Genomic DNA, 17793 nt, shown 5'->3' with positions numbered 1-17793 from the left:
CCGGTCGCGTCGAACCACTTATTTCAAAATAAAAGTTTAGGAAGACGTATTTTTAAATACAGTAGCAAAAGACGAAAATGTACAAATGTAAACAAATATAGGTCATTCTACGGAAATGTGCATTTTTCTAACCCTGGACTTCACAGAATGATTACACTTGAAAAAACACTTTATACACATATAAAGTTACAATGTATTTATATTTTAAAATAAAACAATATGTTATTTGAACAATTACACATTACTGAGCCATCAATGTGGCTATATGTTTTTTAATCAATTATATAGAATTCCAAGCACCATAAAAGTGCTTGTCCCCACTGTCATGTACAGAGGTTGAGTGCTGTATGTTGAAGTCAGAAACATGTTGTTTTTTTTGTTTTTTTGTTTTTTACCATTTAAACAACAATAATGTATGCATAACTATCAAATATGTGATATAAATGACTTAAAAAACTAAATGTCAAAAAAAAATTATGACATATATTATAAAAGTAGTTGTCCCCTGGAGTCATGTCACTGGTGGTACCCTACAATAAAAGTATCTTATTTTGAAATAAAAAATCATACTGATGTCATAATTTGACTCCCTGTGGCCCCTTCCCTGAGGATCTATGAGGAAAGGCAGATGGTAAGTCCACCGTCTCTTTTTAGTTATTAGAAATGTTGTCATTTATATAACGAATTCATACGAAGCTTTTAGTTGAGGTCACTGGTATGACCTACTTTATTCTTAGGGAAATGTAAAAAAATTTTAACACAAATGGATTAAATTACATATTTTAGTGTGTATGCCATGATTTACAACATGGGGATTGAGGCCCTGTAGCAGCCATTTTGTAAAATGCATTTTTCATGAAAAATAGGTAACACCAGTGACGATGAGTAACTACAGTGACATGTATAAATAAACTTTTTTTCAAAGCTGTTCCTTGAGTTCTTTTGCATAGAATATCACTCAGTTTTCAGGATTATAAGTTCTTTCTCATTGTTAATGCTCCTTTGCACAGTTATGGCTAAATTGAGTGCAGCTGAGAAGCAGCGGCATTACAGGCAGCGTAGGGATGCTGATCCCGAACGCAGAAAAGGATATTTGCAGAGCAGGAAGCAGGGCTATACCAGAGATGTTGAAATGAAAAAGAGGAAAAGAGTGAGTGAGCTAAGTGAAAGAGAGAAGAGAGCACAACGAAAGGCATGGAGAGTCCGTCAGCAACGGCACAGGGCAGGACTTAGAGCAGGAGCGGTGACCCCTCCATCATCACCAGACAGCAACCCATCACCCAACGTTTCAAGGTACTAACTGAACTGAACTGTTACAGATCCAGAAATCAAGAGTCATAAAATAGTTATAAAAATGCACATTTACTATTCATTCACACGCTTTGTGAATGTGAATAGTAAATGTGCATCTTTATAATTATTATATATATATATATATATATATATATATATATATATATATATATATATATATTTATATATATATATATGAGAGAGAGAGAGAGAAACTTTTTTCAAGAAAATACTTTTGTTTTACAGACAACCACAACAAGGGAGGCGAGCACGTAGGAGAGATGCACAAAGGAATCAAAGAGAAATAGAGAAACTGAAAGATGAGGTCATCCTTTGGAAACGCGGATATGAAAAGGCGAAGAAACGTAACATACGACTTCAGCATGCAAATCTGGACAGTCCAGAAGTTAAAACACAAAACATTCTTCAAGAGTTTAGACCCAATGTCCTCGAACACCATCACAGTGGGCAATGGTGTGTTGTTCGCTATGATGATGAACCCTACCCTGGCATAATATTGAAGGTGGAGGAAAATAATGTGGAAGTCAAGTGCATGCACCGAAATGGAGTGAATAAGTTCTTCTGGCCGAGTCCCAGAGATGATATTAACTGGTATCATGATGACCAGATCATGTGCCTGATTCCAGAGCCCCTAGCACTGAATAGGCATTCAGCTGAAATTGATCAGAGGTTCTGGGAGATCATTCTGAGACAGCAAGGCAAGTGAAATAAGGCAACATAAATTGTAAAATGGGGACCGTTTACCCCTCTAAGTTATAACCTAGTAACATAGCATGACATAAAATAGTAGCAGACAACTGCAGTTTAGATAATGGTCTTTGTTGGGCCTTTTTAGTTGTTACTTTTAATTCAGTTCAAATGTGCTTAAACTGTTGTTTATGAACGTTCAAGTGTTTTGACATATTGTCAATGAGTTTGACTGCATGCCAAATGAAACCATTTTCTTAATTAGAATTGAGGAATAAGGATTTTTGGTCTTGTATGTCACTGATGTTTCATTGTGTCACTGGTGTTACTGTGTGTTTTTTCTGTATCATTAAATAAAATGTGTCATGTTTGACATGATGATAATCTTATATTCATTACATGTTGCTACACTCAAGAGTTCAGATTCCAAGGATTGCATCATTACTTGTTTATAACAGTTATTTTTTAATATTCTTATTTTTTATAGGAAATTCATAGTTGTGCAACTGAAAAAACATCATTCAACCACACTTTTAACAAACCATAACAAATCAAAATAAAATAATAATCTTCTGATTTGTTGCATTATCAATGTTATTCTCTACCTCTGACTACATGTAGTGAAGAGATTGAAAAATAATATTTCATAAAGGCCTTTATTATTGCCAAATGAGTAAGGTAACACCAGTGACAAACAGACGGTGCATGCCATCTTTAAATAAATGCACAAAAAAAGAAAAAAATCATTAAGCTGTCATTTAAGTGTATTCATACATCCAATGATTTAAGTAATAACGTGGTCCAAGTATAAATGTTAAAAAAAGAAATACTTTTTAGACATTCTGCCATTCCAAAAGTGCACGTTTCTGTAGAATGACCCATATATATACACAAGTTATATTCTGATTAAATGGCCTGAGAGAGTGCCTCAATGACACAATGCTCCAAAGTTTGTGTGTGGTGTGTGCATGTGTGTATACTATGTAATAATATATGTTATTATATATTATAATAGTCTCTTTTCCTTCCACTCACTTACTTTTCTAGGCAATGTAAATGTCAAACAATTTTGTGTCTACATGGAAGACTATAGAGGATATCAGACATCTTTAATTAGTGTGGCTGGAAAAAAAATATTACAGCAGGGATGCTAAAATACAGATATAAAAGGGGGAAGTCTCAGTCTAGTTTCAAATCAAAATTTTTTTAAATCATATTTTGTGCTGGTAAGGTCATACATGACCCACAATTTCATGATTTTGGTTACACCCATCCCTAGCAGTTAATCATCAGACTATCATTAAAATGGCTACAGAGCAACTCAATCTCAAAATACAGTGCTGTGGAAAAGTATTTGCCTGATATCTACTGTCTTTGTGTATATCTCATACTAAATAGTTTTAGATCTTCAAACAAAATACAACATAAAACAAAGGCAATCTGAGTAAACACACAATACAGTTTTTATTTATTTATTTATTTTTGGAAGCAAAAAAAGTTATTCAAGACCTATCACCAGTGTGCCACATTTAGCAACAATAACTGCAACCAAACTCTTCTGATAAATGGAGATCAGTCTTTCACAGCACTGTGGTGCAATTTTGTTCTTTGCAGAACTGCTTTAGTTCAGCCACACTGGAGGGTTTTCAAACATTAACTGCCCATTTAAGGTCCAGCCACGGCATCTCAATTGGTTCAAGTCAAGATTTTGACTTGGCCACTCCAAGACTTTAATTTAGCTTTTTTTTTTTTTTTGACATTCAGAGGTGGACTTACTCCTATGCTTTGGATCATTGTCTTGCTGAATAATCCATTTGCGCTTAAATTTCTGCTTACAGACTGAAGACCGAAGTGAAGATTCTCCTTTAAGATTTTCTGGTAGAGAGCAGAATTCATGTTTCCCTCAATTATTGCAAGTTGCCCAGACCCTGAAGCAGCAAAGCATCCCCACACCATCACACTTCCACCACCATGCTTCACTGTAGGTATGATGTTCTTTTTGTGGAATTCTGTGTTTGGTTTACGTCAGATGTAACGGGACCCCGTCTTCCAAACAGTTCCACTTTCAACTCATCAGTCCACAGAACATTCTCCCAAAAGGTTTAAGGATCATCAAGGTGTGTTTTAGCAAAATTCATATAAGCCGTAATGTTTTTCTGGGTTAGCAGTGGCTTTCACCTCGCCACTCTTCCATGGATGCCATTTTTGCCCAGTGTCTTTCTGATCGTGGAGTCAACAACAGTCATCTTTATGTATGCAAGAGAGGCCTGTAGGTCCTCTGATGTTGTCCTTGGCTCATTTGTGACTTGCTGGATGAGTACTTGCTGTGCTCTTGGAGGAATTTTGGAAGGTCAGCCACTTCTGGGAAGGTTCACTACTGTGCCGAGTTTTTCCATTTGGAGATAACGGCTCTCACTGTGGTCCTTTGGAGTCCCAGAGCCTTTGAAATAGCTTTGTAACCCTTCCCAGACTGATGTATTTCAATCACCTTCCTCATCATTTCTGGAATTTCTTTCAATTTTGGCACAATGTGTTACTTGGGTAAGACCTTTTAACCTTCATGCTGTTGAAAAATTTCTATTTAAGTGTTGACTTGATTGAACAGGGTTTACAATAATCAGGCCTGTTTGTGTTTAGTCCAGCTGAACCCCATTATGAATGCAGTTTCATATATTTGGGGAATTTAATTTTCACACAGGCCCAGTTGGTACTGGATAACTTTTTTGCTTCAATAAATAACTATCATTTAAAAACTACATTTTGTTTTTTCTCAGGTTGCCTTTGTTTTATCTTAGATTTAGTTTTAATTTCAGAAACAGTTTAGTAGAAGATATACACAAAAACAGAAGAAATTAGGATGGGGCAAATACTTTTTCACAGCACTGTACTTGAAATTGTTCAATCAATCAATCTAACAGGGCACACCTGGACAACAAGAAACACCAATCAGTCACATGTTAAACATATCCATATATGTTTTTCCAAAATCCATGTTCATATTTGCTTGCGTAATAATTCAATTTGAACATAGTATGTCAATCTCGATTTCTTTCTTCATCCAATTGAGAAATAAAATGGATCAAAGACAATGATATGTTCAATGTAGACTATTTGTTTATTGTGTACATCGCTATAGTAATTGTTGTGTTCAAAAAAAATATTATGTAGTGAACCATAGAATAAAAGTACAAACTGAGGAAAAAAAAACAAAACCCTTGTAATAATATATTGTGCAAAACATTCATGATAGGCGTAGACTTGAAAGTACAGTTGCTAATACTGCTGGTAACAGCCTAGAATAAATCATACACCCAATCACCATTCTACTTACATTTAAATATGTTACAAGCTGAGCTGATTACGTAACATATAATGACTTTTCTTTTTTTCTTCATTAAATCTAGTATTAATCATATTAACAGTAGACATAGATTCTTTAAGAAATATTAAATATACAGTCCCCTCATTTACATATAAAAAGAAATACAGACATTGAAAAGGTGAACATTAAAGCTTTTGTGTAGTGAACAGGTCATGCAGTGTTTCCCTCTCCAGATCCGACAGTTTTTCGTCTCCTTCGTGTGTGTGAGAGATCATAGGTGCGTGATGGTTGAGTTCAAGACTTCTGGCGTGTGCTTTGACTTTGAAGCCTTGGAGAGGTCTCTCTGTAGAAAGAAGATCAACAGGTCTGCTTATGTGACTACTAGTGTGACAGCAAAAATATATATATATAAATACACTCCATTTTCTTCAATCTAATTTTGCTGTATGCGATGGTACTCTGACCTAATGTCTTGACAGATTACAGGGGATATTTGATGGTGACAGAGTTAAAAGTTAAAATCCGGTCAAAGATATGGCAAAGTGAAAAGAAGGTTCAAGAGACACACACAGTCTACGCAGCTCAAAAAACTGGGTTAGAGGTTACACTGAATGAAAGAGGGCGTGTGTGACAGTTCAGCTGAATGAGCAGACAAGGGTTCAAAAAGTGGGCTAACAGACAAACGTCAATGATAATAAAATAACACGCTTCAATGCACTACAGAATAATGTTCATAACTGAATTCTTTCATTATTAAACTCCTCAAATTAACATGGTAGGTAATTCGTTTTAGAATTTATTTTCTTTAGATTTTACTCAACAATTTGTCAAAAATAAAATATAACAATCTGATAACAAATTCATAGAGTTCAGCTTATGGGAAAATCACTGAAAGTCACTGAGCTGTAGCAAGTGTGTTAAAGGAAGCATGCACTTATAATAAATGCTCATATTTAAACAAACCTTGATTGAATGGACTCAACGTTGACTATTTCCTTTCAAAACAAATTTCAGAATTAACCAGACATCAAATCCAACAAATAGATCTTAAGCCAATAAAATTACTCATAAAATTGATATTTCATGATTCATGCTGACGGACATTTTTGCTTGGTAATTACATAGTAATTCTCATCAAAGTCACCTTTGTCAGTTTCTCCTCTGACAGGAATTTTCTTCACCATGCACATTACTTATGGAGCTGAAATATCTACTACACATTTAATGCAATGAAAACGCCAAAATATTTAGCATAATTATAGTGCTTGAATGAGACATCTTTTAAAATAATGGACCATATTTTGTAGACTATAAGTGCATGTTCAGGTATTGTGAATACAGCAAATTTTTTGCATTAGACTAACTGTAACATGGCCATTTGTTAGTGTTTTAATAGGTGGTGGTAATGATATGTTTGTGGGTTACACTTCCAATCATTAGCTTAGACATCCTGAGATTGAAAATCCCACAGCTGCATTAACAGATGTTAACAGTATGGTAGCAGCAAAGAGATGCTGCTTAAGTGATGCAATGGCTTCTTTATATTTACTAGGCCTGACCGAAGGACTGAGAAAAATATTGTCTTTGGCTTTGGAAACAATATAGCACTAAACTACAGCAACATTAACAAATTAATTATTAAGTGATTACTGAGGTCCCGATCCAGACACAGTGTGAACGTCATGTAAAATCAAAATGCCTGTTACATTATTGCAACATCAATGTACGCTATACACATTAACAAACAAAAAAAAATCATAATCATAAAACGCAAAAACAAAACCAAAAACAACAGCAAAATTACAAACACATCAAAATGAACTTAAAATAGAAAGGTTACATCACATACTTGCTGTTGATTGGACACGGCGTATGACTAGGGGACAAAATGCACTCATCAGCTTTAATGTGAAGTTACTAATGTTATTGTAGTGAGGAGTAATTCTTTCTTCTGTATAACCTGGCTACCTTTAGGTGGGTATTCAGTGTTCACTTACTCATATTAATGCCATGCAAAGTTGACAGCATTTCTCAACATCTCAAATAACATATGAATGCCCTTGATAAAAATAAACACGAATAGGTCTCCGAAGTGGCACAAGAGAAGTGTTCGCCCTGCTGCTAGGAGATTGCTGATGTTGGAATCCTGATAATGCCACGGCCGTCCGTGACCAAGGGCATACTCTCTCTGCCCTGTCAATCAGACTGATACGAGCCAACCGTGGGTGTCCGTAATCACATGTGTGTGTTGTAATGTTCAGAAAGGACATACCCTTTCCGCTTACAGGTAATGCTGATGCGTTTCTGATTTTGCTGTTGCTTTTCATATTTGCATGTTGTGCTTTTGGTTTGGCTTTTTGGTTTTCTCTAAGCAGACAGAAAGTTGCAGGGTGCCTCTTAGAGTCTTCAGCAAATTATTGTCCAGAAAATACAGTACATTATTAAGTAGGCCACACCAAGAAATATTCAGCATTTAAGTTTAAAGTGAGATTGAAATCCACAAACCAATATGTTCAGTGGATATAAAAAGTCTACACACCCCTGTTAAAATAGCAGGTTTTTGTGATGTAAAAAAATTAAACTAAACCAAATCATATCAGAACTTTTTTTTACCTTTATTGCGAAATTGCAACATATGAATATCAAGTGACAAACATCCAGAAATTTTTTTTTGGGGAAAAAAAAGAAAAACAAAAACAGGTCCAATATCCAGGTTGCATTAGTGTGCACACCCTTTTATAATGTGGCAGTGTTCAGAATCAACCAATCACATTCAAACTAATGTTAAATACTAACTAGTATACAGCTGCCATCAATTAAAATGACAGATTACCCCCAAATAAAGTACAGCTGTTCCTATAGGATTTTCCTGACATCTTGGTAACATCCAACTGGAAAAGCCAAACAGCTTACAAAAACCAGTACTGGATTTCATTGTTGAACATATTAATCAGGAGAGGGTTAAAAAAAATTCCAAGGCACTGGATATACCATGGAACACTGTAAAGACAATATTCCACAAGTGGAGAAAATATGGCACGATCGTGACACTACTAAGAACAGGATATCGCTCTAAAATTGATGAGAAGATCAGGAGAAGCTGCCAAGAGGCCAACAATAAAAGTAAAAGAACTGCAGCAATTTCTGGCAAGTGCTGCTCCCTACATGTGACAACAATCTCCCAAATTCTTCATATCTCTGGGCTATGGGGTAGGGTGGCAAGACGGAAGCCTTGTAAAAACAAAATAAATAAAAAGTACATCCAATTTCCCAAATTCTTCATATCTCTGAGCTATGGAAAAGGGTGGCAAGACGGAAGCCTTTTTTAACAAAAAAAACAAAAATCAAAAGTACATCCAATCTCCCCAAAACTATGTGGAATAATATGTTATGGTCTGATAAGCCAAAAATATTTTTTGCCATAATACCAAAAGAATAACAGCACATCACCAAAAGGAGCTGTTTTTCTTCAGCTGGAACTGGGACTTTAATCAGGATGGAGGAAATAATGAAAAGCTCCAAATACCAGTAAATTCTGGCACAAAACCTTAAGGCTTCTGCTAAAACACTTAAGATGAAGATGAATTTCGCCTTTCAGCATGACAAGGACCCAAAGCAAACCTCCAGATCAACAAAGGAAAGGCTTCACCAAAACACGTTGAAGGTTTTGTAATCGCCCAGCCAGAGTCCAGACCTAAATCCAATAAAAAAATCTGTGGAGTGACCTGAAGAGGGCCGTGGACAGGAGATGTCCAGCCAGTCTGACGGAGTTAGAATACTTTTGCAAGGAAGAATGGCAAAATATTGCTAAGTCAAGATGTGCCAAACTGATAGACTCTTACCCAAAAAGATTGAGTGCTGTAATAAAATCTAAAGGTGCTTCAATTTAGTATTAGTTTAAGGGTGTGCACACTTATGCAACCAGGTTATTGTACATTTTTTATTTACATTTTTCCCCATACAAAGATTCTTATGAAAATGATTTCACTTTAATTAATAGGTTAAAAATTCACAATAAAGGTAGAAAAGGTTCTATCATGATTTATCTTGGTTTCTTTTTTTTTTTACATCACAAAAACTTACCATTTTAACAGGAGTGTGTAAATGTCTTATATCCACTGTATCTATCTAGCTTAATCTTTCATTGCTATTTTTGAACCCCTTCTGCCCTTTGTGTAGACTGTGTGTTGCTCATGTTTGAATAGGAAATAAAAATAAAATTACCGCAAACTCAGAATAGGTGCTGGCAACAGAGTTGATGCTGAAGTTACGCTGTGGGCTAGCTGGAGTCTTCAACACACCACCTGTACCGTACGCAAGATGACAGACATTCTCCTTATTACGTTCTGCCAGGCCTTGATGAGGAGGTTTCCCTCGAACCGGGGTCTTCAAGGAATTACCCTGTTTAAGAGAGTAAAGATAAAATCATGTCACTTATCTGTATAAAGGACAATACTTTACTGTCGCACAAGACAAAAGCTAAATTAGTTTTTTTACTGCGGCCCTGCACTAACCTTGTTGGCTGGTATTGGAGGGCGGGACACAGGCGAGTGGCAGACAGTTCCACAAAATACAGAGCGCATAGTGCTGTTAGAGGCGCCAGTGGAAGTGCTGGAAGTAGCGTTTAGCTGAAGGAAATGCAAGGCGAGTTAGTATAATACATGCACTCACATGAAAAGAAAGTTAATCAAGTTTTTCAGTGATGGAATTAGCTAAAGCGTTCAATTTCTAAGAATATACATACATCCATGATAAAGACTTCAAGCCAAGTGGAAGTTCTTTGAATACTTTTTTTACCTTTCGTGCCTTGCAAGGCGTCATACTGCCCAAAAATCTTCGTTTACTTGGTGACCGTACAGCTGTGCCATACAGCATGTCCTCCTCTGTCTGTTTGCTCTTTTTCAATTGCTAGCACAGAAAGGTGACACATGAATTTTAAGAACCTGAAGAGCAACATAACAATTGTTCTCGGGAGGTGACAAAGTGATTTGCTTTGTAACTTACAATCCAGGAAATCGCAAAACATTACTTGTGGTTAATATGTGTAAACAAATCCAAAACATACATTAACGTTTATGAATAAATTTTCATACTAACTCCCAAACCCACCAGACAGCATTCTACTCCTGAACACTGGTGTATTATACTGTCCAGTAGAAAAGCCTTTCTAATCAGATACATTATCAGGATGATTCTCTGGCATCTGCCCTCGACCCATAAATTACAGTATGTGCACTTTTTCTCACTCCATCAGTACGTCCTGGTTCGGCACGCATCGTACCCAGGCAAGTAGGGTAACCAAATTCAGTACAGGTACTTACATACATACGTACATAGAGCGGTACTGTACTATACTGCCCAGTGTATTTCACAACAGTTTACCTTTACTTTTACCCTTAAATAAAGGTGTCCGAGATGGGATTTTTGATTTACGTCTAGAGCATTGACTTTAAACACAAGCGCTAGCCTTTAAGCCCAAAATAAATCACAGTTTAAAAAAATGCTATAACAATATAATGTTTATAAAAATATCAACAATATGGCTTTGACCTTAATTATATGTTTTCTTATAAAACCCAGCACATCCTATTGTTTTTGCATTTTCATTTGTTTTAAGTATACATTACACACTATTTAATGATAATCAGTACTGACTCCATAGTACATGTGCATATCTCAACTCTGATATGAACTACAGTACAATAATAAATTTACATTTGTTAAAAGAATTAAATAAAATGCCTTTTAAATGGTATTTATTTCGTTGCTTTTCACTTTTTTCCATTAATTTTCTGACAGATATACACAGTAAATAAAGAAAGGCACACCCGTTCCTGCTTTTCCCGCTCCTTCTCCAGACAATAGAGTTCCCACTGCTCAGAAACAAACTGCATGAACTTCTGACCCTGGACCAGAAATTCTCTGCCTTGTTCCTGCTCCCACTGCTCGATCTGGGCTTTCAGCTTCTTTTCAAGCTAAATGAGAGATATTGAGTTGCAGGAGCCTTATTTTAATCATCCGAACCAAACAGAAAAATAAATGCTTTCAGGTACACAGCATTAGTTACCTTAGGGAGACCTTTGTGTAGGTCTGATCGTTGTTTCTCCTCCTTTAAAAGGTTTCCTCCTCTGTTGGTAAATCTGGATGGATCTGTGGCTTTTTTCTTAAAATTTAATGATTAAAATGATAAAAAAATTAAATGATTAATAATAACAATTATCAGCCAAAACTGCTATTACTACTATGAATAATAATAACAATAATAATAGAATCCAACTTACTTCAAGCTCCAAGAAAAGCCTCCAACTCTCCTCCCATTTGTGAACACCTTCAAAAAGTTCTTTGTGATCTTCATAATGCTGTTTTAGGCGCTGAATCTCAGATTCATGGAAGTTCAGAAGTTCTTCACTAAAATTATCTGAAAAGAAGAAATTACTCAACTCTTATTTTGAACTTGGTGCAAACCTTAAGCATTTGCCGGGTATAAATGGGAATTTCTGTTTACCATCATAGAAGGGCAGAAAAGCCTGGCGCTGATCGGTGCTGTAGAAGCATTTATCCCAGACCACCGTAATTTCCTCTCGAATAGCCTTTGTAAGATCCTGAATGTTTCTAAGCTTCAGTTCCTCAAGACGTTGAACTTCAGCTTGCAACTGGAAACAAACAGATGGTGCACATCAGCATTACACGAACGCAGTGAGCCTGTAGCCTGACGGATGAGAATTTCATAAAATAATAGTGAGTATGAACCACATTTTCCAAGCTGTTGTCAGTGTCTACATACAGCTTCCATGTTCCTCTTCTTGGACATGGTCATGTGCTCAGCAATAGCATCACGTTCCTCCTGTGAGATGTGCAACCTGTCCCATAGCTCCTGGATCTTTTCTCGATATGACCCACAAATACGCTCGTTCTCAGCTTTCCTGCTCTCAAGCTGAAACATTCGAATGTTAGAGCTTTTGTATTGTGGAGCATTTCAGATGTAGATGATCATTTGGGAAGACTACATTACTCTTACCTGGTGAAGGAGGACCTTAAGGGAGTCAATGTTGTCTTTGGAGAGACAAAAAGCCTCTTCGTCCTCGCACACAAGATCCTTTTCAAAACTAGTCTCAGGCAGCTGATCCAGATCATCCATACAAAGTATTATCTTTTTCTTCAGCGCAACAAACTTGATGTGTCTTTGTTCCTGAAGAAAAGACAGGTGAAGATATAAGTAAAATATAAATATACACATCTAAGGTGTTACGATGATCAAACCCAGGATAGATGAATGAAATCCTCCACCTTTTCGGCCACCAGTTGTGCAATGTGTTGTCGGAAGCGTTCAAGTTGCTCCAGGGAAGGAACTGCGCTTGCAGAGATAGAGAACGGCTCCGAGCAGAGAATGTCACAGAGGTCTTGATCCTGCTCGATGAGGGTTTTAAGCGTCTGCATTCTCTGACCTTTCTGTTTCAACATAACTTCAAGACAGGTTCGTATATCTTTCTCTTGTTGAAGCATTGTGTTTGCCCTCTCCTCCTAAAAACAGCAAAACAGACTACTTTAACATATGGATTTTCACAATAAATCAGTAGCCTGGGAACCTGGGACAAGCAGATTTTGTGTACAGGGGTTGGGGGTGGGTGTTTTGTTTTGGGGTTGGGTGTTAAGAAAGCTGTATAAAACTACATAAGAACAGCTTTGGTAAGACATCCTCTTACGCCTGTCTCACTCTGATCTTTACTGTTAGAATGTAAAGGATGTCATTTTGAATGTATTATATTTTAAGAATTTATTGAGGAAATTGAAAAACTGCACTGTTTTTTTTTTTTTTTTCTCACAACAGTAAAATGTGGAAAAATCTAGACCTGTCAATGAGTCCTGGGAAATTTAAGAAGTTATTAAAGTTACTATTGCCTCTCAAAAAGCTTTACCAATCACCATTATTGCTCACGGATGCGATTCTCTTCCCGTCCATGTTAAAGGCACTTGCTATGTTTACATGCAAAGACTTTCGCCAATCTAAATTTATTCCGACTGCTGATTCCGAATGAACTGTGTACATGTATCCTAAACTGGACACTCTGAAAACAAGCTCCTTGTATATGCATGTATATGATCAGCTATGCACATGGAGGGAATGAGGTTTAGTGTCAATATTATCATATAAGCGAGAAGCATGCGAGTCTGGTCAGTGCGTTCGGATTTTTAATCACGTTGCTTGTGTTTTAAATTATTTCTGTCACAACAAATCCCTATCCAAGTGTCACTATTCTCAGCGAGAAGTTGCTCAGCATTTACCCGACATGGATGCACACATTATGCATCAGTAGAACGCCACTGCTCGTCTTCTAGTGTGACCAGCATTTAAAGCCACTGCACAAGACATACAGGTTTAATTTCAATTCCTGAGCCAACCTTACTGAGGTCAATCCAAATCACACATGTTCATATGGATATTAATTTTCGACTTTAATAGAATCTTAAAAAGATTAACTACCTTGGTCAATCGGATATACATTTCATTTAGATCAGTTCACTCTGTACCGAATGAGCTATACACTTGTCTAAGTATTATCATCAGTGAATTACTAGGCTGCATGTAAACACTTGCTACTTGCAAGATAAGATGTTCTTCAATTTACATGTGAGAAAGCAAAAGTATTGATCACCGAGTGTACGCCTTTCTATTGGTTTTGATGCTCAAAGGCCTTAATGGGCCTCACTGTTGACAAACAAGCTTAACTGGTCAGGGTCTACATGCATTTAGGGTTTATTCACTTACCTGACACGGAGGAAGCTGCAGCTCCAAGCACACTTTATTTAGCTCTTTACGACAGGTGTCCATACTGATCATCAAACGCTTCCTCAGACTCTCCTCTTCTGCAATCATCATGTCCAGAAGACCCTAATATTTACATTTACATTTATACTTTTGGCCGACACGTTCATGTCAAGAGATTTGAACTCACATTCAAATCATTCAAATTGAGTTCTAATTGGTATTCCAGAGACGTACTGTAAAAAAAAAGTTGCTCTAAAGTTTTCCATAATTCACTGGCAACTTGGGTTTATTAAATCTACAGTAAAGTACTGTATTATCTTATTGTTGTATAAAATAACACATAACCCTGTACACTTGCTCATTTAGCTGATGCAGGACACAACTGAGTTTAAGGTTAAGCGTCTTACTGCCAAGCTGTCATTTGATCACACAACCTTTTGACCTGCATCGACCAAATGTACTGGGTTATGTGTTATTTTATACTACGCAAGATATTACAGTTCTTTATTGTAAATATGTTTTGCAGTTCTTTACGGTCAATTTTACAGCACTTTATTGGCAACACAATAAACTAATCAACAGTACCTTTTTTTTTACACAACATAATGCCAGATTTACAATTTCCAGACCCTTTATATTTGATTTAGTGACCATCTCCGCTTCATACTCACTTTGATGTGAGTTTTGACCACATTTGTTCTCTCCAGTCTCTGTTCCTCTGGGATGCCAATCTCCTCCCAAATGTCCTTCAGGTGGCACAGGGCTTTATTGAGGCATGACACTGCCTCTGCAGCAAGCACCTCACTACATTCATAATGAAAAACATGGACATGTTACCAAGGCCAAGGGTAATGACAGGTGGTTGGAGTCTGAGAGAGACCTCAGCCTGGTCAATACAAAGACACGCTCATTATTAGTGTAAATTAAATGTGTAAAGTGTACGTGTATCTAGAGATAGCCACTAGTATGGCCACTTTGAAGCTTTGTCATTCATTTGACATGGCGCATGTTGCCTGGTTACTAGGAGTTATTACACATTAATATGGTTGATTAGCTAGGTAGTTAGCAAAGTCAAGGAACCCGTCATAAGCTAAGCGTTAGCACATTGTAGTTAACAAAACACAATTTAATATTGAATAAACTCAAATATATGACCATTACTGACCTCTTCCTCATCGTAGGGTGCAAACAGTACCGGTTTTAATAGTTTGCGTAGTGGGAGAAAGACGTGTTGGATCCGAGCTTGAGTCTCGCGCAGCCGTTTCTGTCGATTCAAAATACGCATCAAAATAGCGCTTCGGATTTCATTGGCCAGCAGAGGTGCGAACTGCGCATGCGCGAGGGCAGGTCCCAAAACTGGACTGGTTTTTTCATTACGTCAGAAACGGTCAGTCGTCTCGCGCGCACCCAGATGTCCTCGGTTTAAAGTGTGGAGTGAGATTAACGCAGACGAACTCATACTTGCAAAATGTAGGTGCAGATCAATTATGCAAACGAATTCAAATCATGCAAAATTGCACATGGTAAAAAAAAAAATAGCGCCTCGGGATCAGATTTTTATATCGCGTTTAACAGTTTTATATTCGTTTTCTGAATGTTATGATTCAGTCCTGAGCTCGAGTTAATGTCCAGTTCCTGTGTGCATGTTCTCTCTGTGGGTTTCCGTATGGGTTTCCTTCCACCACATAAAATATATTTACACTGGGTTGATTGGCGATGCTAAATTGTCCCTAACAACTGGATTTATGAGATTTGCAAATCATTGCATTCTGTTTATATTTACATTTATTTACATTTTACACAGCGTCCCAACTTTTTTGGAATTGGGTACATATGTGTGTGTGTGTGTGAGAATGGTACATCCAGGGTGTGTTCTTGCCTCACACCCAAGTGTTCACAGGATAAGCTCCACCTGGAAGTGCCCCTGACCAGGAAAAAGAGGTGAATGAACCTGAATTAATGAATGAACATTTCAGATACATGATGCAAACACATAAAAACAAATACATATTTATTTCCCACAGTGGAACTCGTGGCATCAACTGGACACAGCATGAAAAACTCCCAAGTGCCATTGGGTTCCTGCAACTTCACAATCATACCGTGTTACAAAACGAAACATGAACACACATTCACTGAAATGACGTCATGTAGTGCTTTTGTCTTCATTGATGATCATGTCCATTTGTAATCGAGGGTAAAATGTCATCTGGAATGCTCGGCTCAGCTAGGCTCTGTCCTTCAGACAGGTCACTGTGTGGACAGTAATCTCGGAGAATTCAAGCCTGATATTCCAACATAGCCTCCAGCAGTCTGGAGCTGTTTGTGATCGCTGTTGTCACCACGATAAACCTATAGCCTATGAGGGAAAAAAATATTTTAATGTTAAATGCATAAGAGCTGCACATTCAGTCATAAAATCATTTGGTCCGAAACATCCTCACCTTTCTCTCTACCTATAAAGCGCAAGGCAGACATTTCAGAGTATGTACATCCTCCCAGGAACATCACGAGAATAATCCTTTGAGGGTCTGTTTTGATTCGTGCTTCAGTCCCACTGGTACCTCCTAGAAATAAAATTAAAAAAGTGTAATGAAAACACTTTACAAAAACAGTAAGGAAACAAGATAAGGTTTCGTTTCAAAGAATTACATTCAAAACAATGTTGAATATTGAGTCTCTGGTAGTGGGGTAATTTTGCTGAAGATGTAAACCTCTAAAACAGAAAACTACATGAAAAATATATTCATTTCAATTAGATTTTACATCTGGCTGATTCTACTGGAAAGCCTTCTCGGAAGAGTGAAGGCTGTTATAACAGTAAAGGGGAAGGGGGCAACTCCATATTAACCCCCAAGGGTGTGCTTGTCAGGAGTTCACATATGTTCTCCATATAGTGTTGCTAACAAACTACTAGGCTGTAGCATTAGTCTTTCCATTTTGATCCAAACACAAACCATAGTTGACTATGAATTTAAAACATTGTAGTGAGGATATCATTTTTAAATGTGATTTAACAACAGTAATCAAAACAGTATATTTAAAAGTAAAATGTTGAGAACTTGTAATTGAGCGAACAATTTATTCCCCTCCTATGTTAGCAAGTCAAATGTTTATTTAAATGAATACATACCCACACCCACCCACACACAACTTGTCTTGGAAATGGTACACGCCTCATCTGTACTCATCATGTGCACTCACCTGTATGTTCATTTGTTAAACCAGCACGTTAAATGTAAAATATTAAATATTCAAAAACTTTTTTTTCCTACCATGCAAGATCATTGCTTTTTCTAAAAATGTATCGTTTTAAGTAAAGTCTCTTCTACCACCATGACTTGTTTAAAGACTGAAGATTTTCAGGACCTGTGACTGCAAACTCATGTCCATTTAACAGGCGGGTGACTTCCTCGAGCCCTGTCCAGCCATCTCTTTCTAATACCTGCAGCAACAACAGATAAATATGTGTATTCAATATATACAATGAAAATATCTCTATTTATTTAGAAGAAAGCAATACATCTATTCTTTCATAGTTTAGAGTTGAACTGGTTTTGGGAACACCAACCTGTTCAATCAGTTTGCAGCTCAAAGGGACGTACGCGCCACTGAAGATGTAAGCCATGTCCCGTGGGACTCTGAGGTCGTACTCCTCCCCTGTCTTAGGTATCTGTGTGGACAATCACAGAACAGCGTTACT

General features: G+C 37.0%; 3 protein-coding genes across 7 annotated transcripts in view; 1 reads left to right on the top strand and 2 right to left on the bottom strand.

Annotated features, from left to right (window-relative positions):
• Positions 1-593: 593 nt before the first annotated feature.
• On the top strand, positions 594-4724 carry LOC128602725 (uncharacterized). 2 transcript variants are annotated; one of them, XM_053616702.1, is made up of 4 exons: positions 594-631; positions 1011-1293; positions 1540-2012; positions 3840-4724. In XM_053616702.1, exons 2-4 carry the CDS (start codon positions 1013-1015, stop codon positions 3842-3844), a joined length of 759 nt encoding a protein of 252 aa, XP_053472677.1. In that variant the 5' UTR covers positions 594-631; positions 1011-1012; the 3' UTR covers positions 3845-4724. The 2 variants fall into 2 exon arrangements, with proteins under 2 accessions (XP_053472677.1, XP_053472676.1); XM_053616701.1 differs by lacking the exon at positions 3840-4724 and having other exon boundaries at positions 1540-2374.
• Positions 4725-4999: 275 nt separating this feature from the next.
• Positions 5000-15373, bottom strand: prc1b (protein regulator of cytokinesis 1b). Of its 2 annotated transcripts, XM_053616698.1 has the most exons (14): positions 15256-15373; positions 14762-14894; positions 14091-14213; positions 12611-12844; positions 12342-12512; positions 12108-12257; positions 11829-11976; positions 11605-11741; positions 11391-11486; positions 11152-11298; positions 10121-10231; positions 9838-9951; positions 9548-9724; positions 5000-5666 (listed from the first exon to the last, which is right to left on the bottom strand). In XM_053616698.1, the coding sequence occupies exons 1-14, from the start codon at positions 15264-15266 to the stop codon at positions 5595-5597; spliced, it is 1824 nt and encodes a 607-aa protein (XP_053472673.1). In that variant the 5' UTR covers positions 15267-15373; the 3' UTR covers positions 5000-5594. The 2 variants fall into 2 exon arrangements, with proteins under 2 accessions (XP_053472673.1, XP_053472674.1); XM_053616699.1 differs by lacking the exon at positions 9838-9951.
• A 486-nt stretch (positions 15374-15859) lies between these two features.
• vps33b (VPS33B late endosome and lysosome associated) overlaps positions 15860-17793 on the bottom strand; it is a 20021-nt gene continuing 18087 nt past the window's right edge. For all 3 annotated transcript variants that reach the window (XM_053616697.1, XM_053616696.1, XM_053616695.1), the window contains exons 21-24: positions 17662-17763; positions 17460-17535; positions 16535-16657; positions 15860-16449 (exon numbers count right to left, since the gene is read on the bottom strand). In XM_053616697.1, the coding sequence (XP_053472672.1) occupies positions 16370-16449; positions 16535-16657; positions 17460-17535; positions 17662-17763 (381 nt within the window). In that variant the 3' untranslated portion in view covers positions 15860-16369. The remainder of the gene's footprint in view (positions 16450-16534; positions 16658-17459; positions 17536-17661; positions 17764-17793) is intronic.

Source organism: Ictalurus furcatus, chromosome 27 (assembly GCF_023375685.1).
Source record: "Ictalurus furcatus strain D&B chromosome 27, Billie_1.0, whole genome shotgun sequence".
In the NCBI taxonomy this organism is placed as follows: domain Eukaryota; kingdom Metazoa; phylum Chordata; class Actinopteri; order Siluriformes; family Ictaluridae; genus Ictalurus; species Ictalurus furcatus.
Note: the sequence above shows the minus strand (reverse complement) of the source record. Positions and strands in the feature narration are given on the sequence as shown.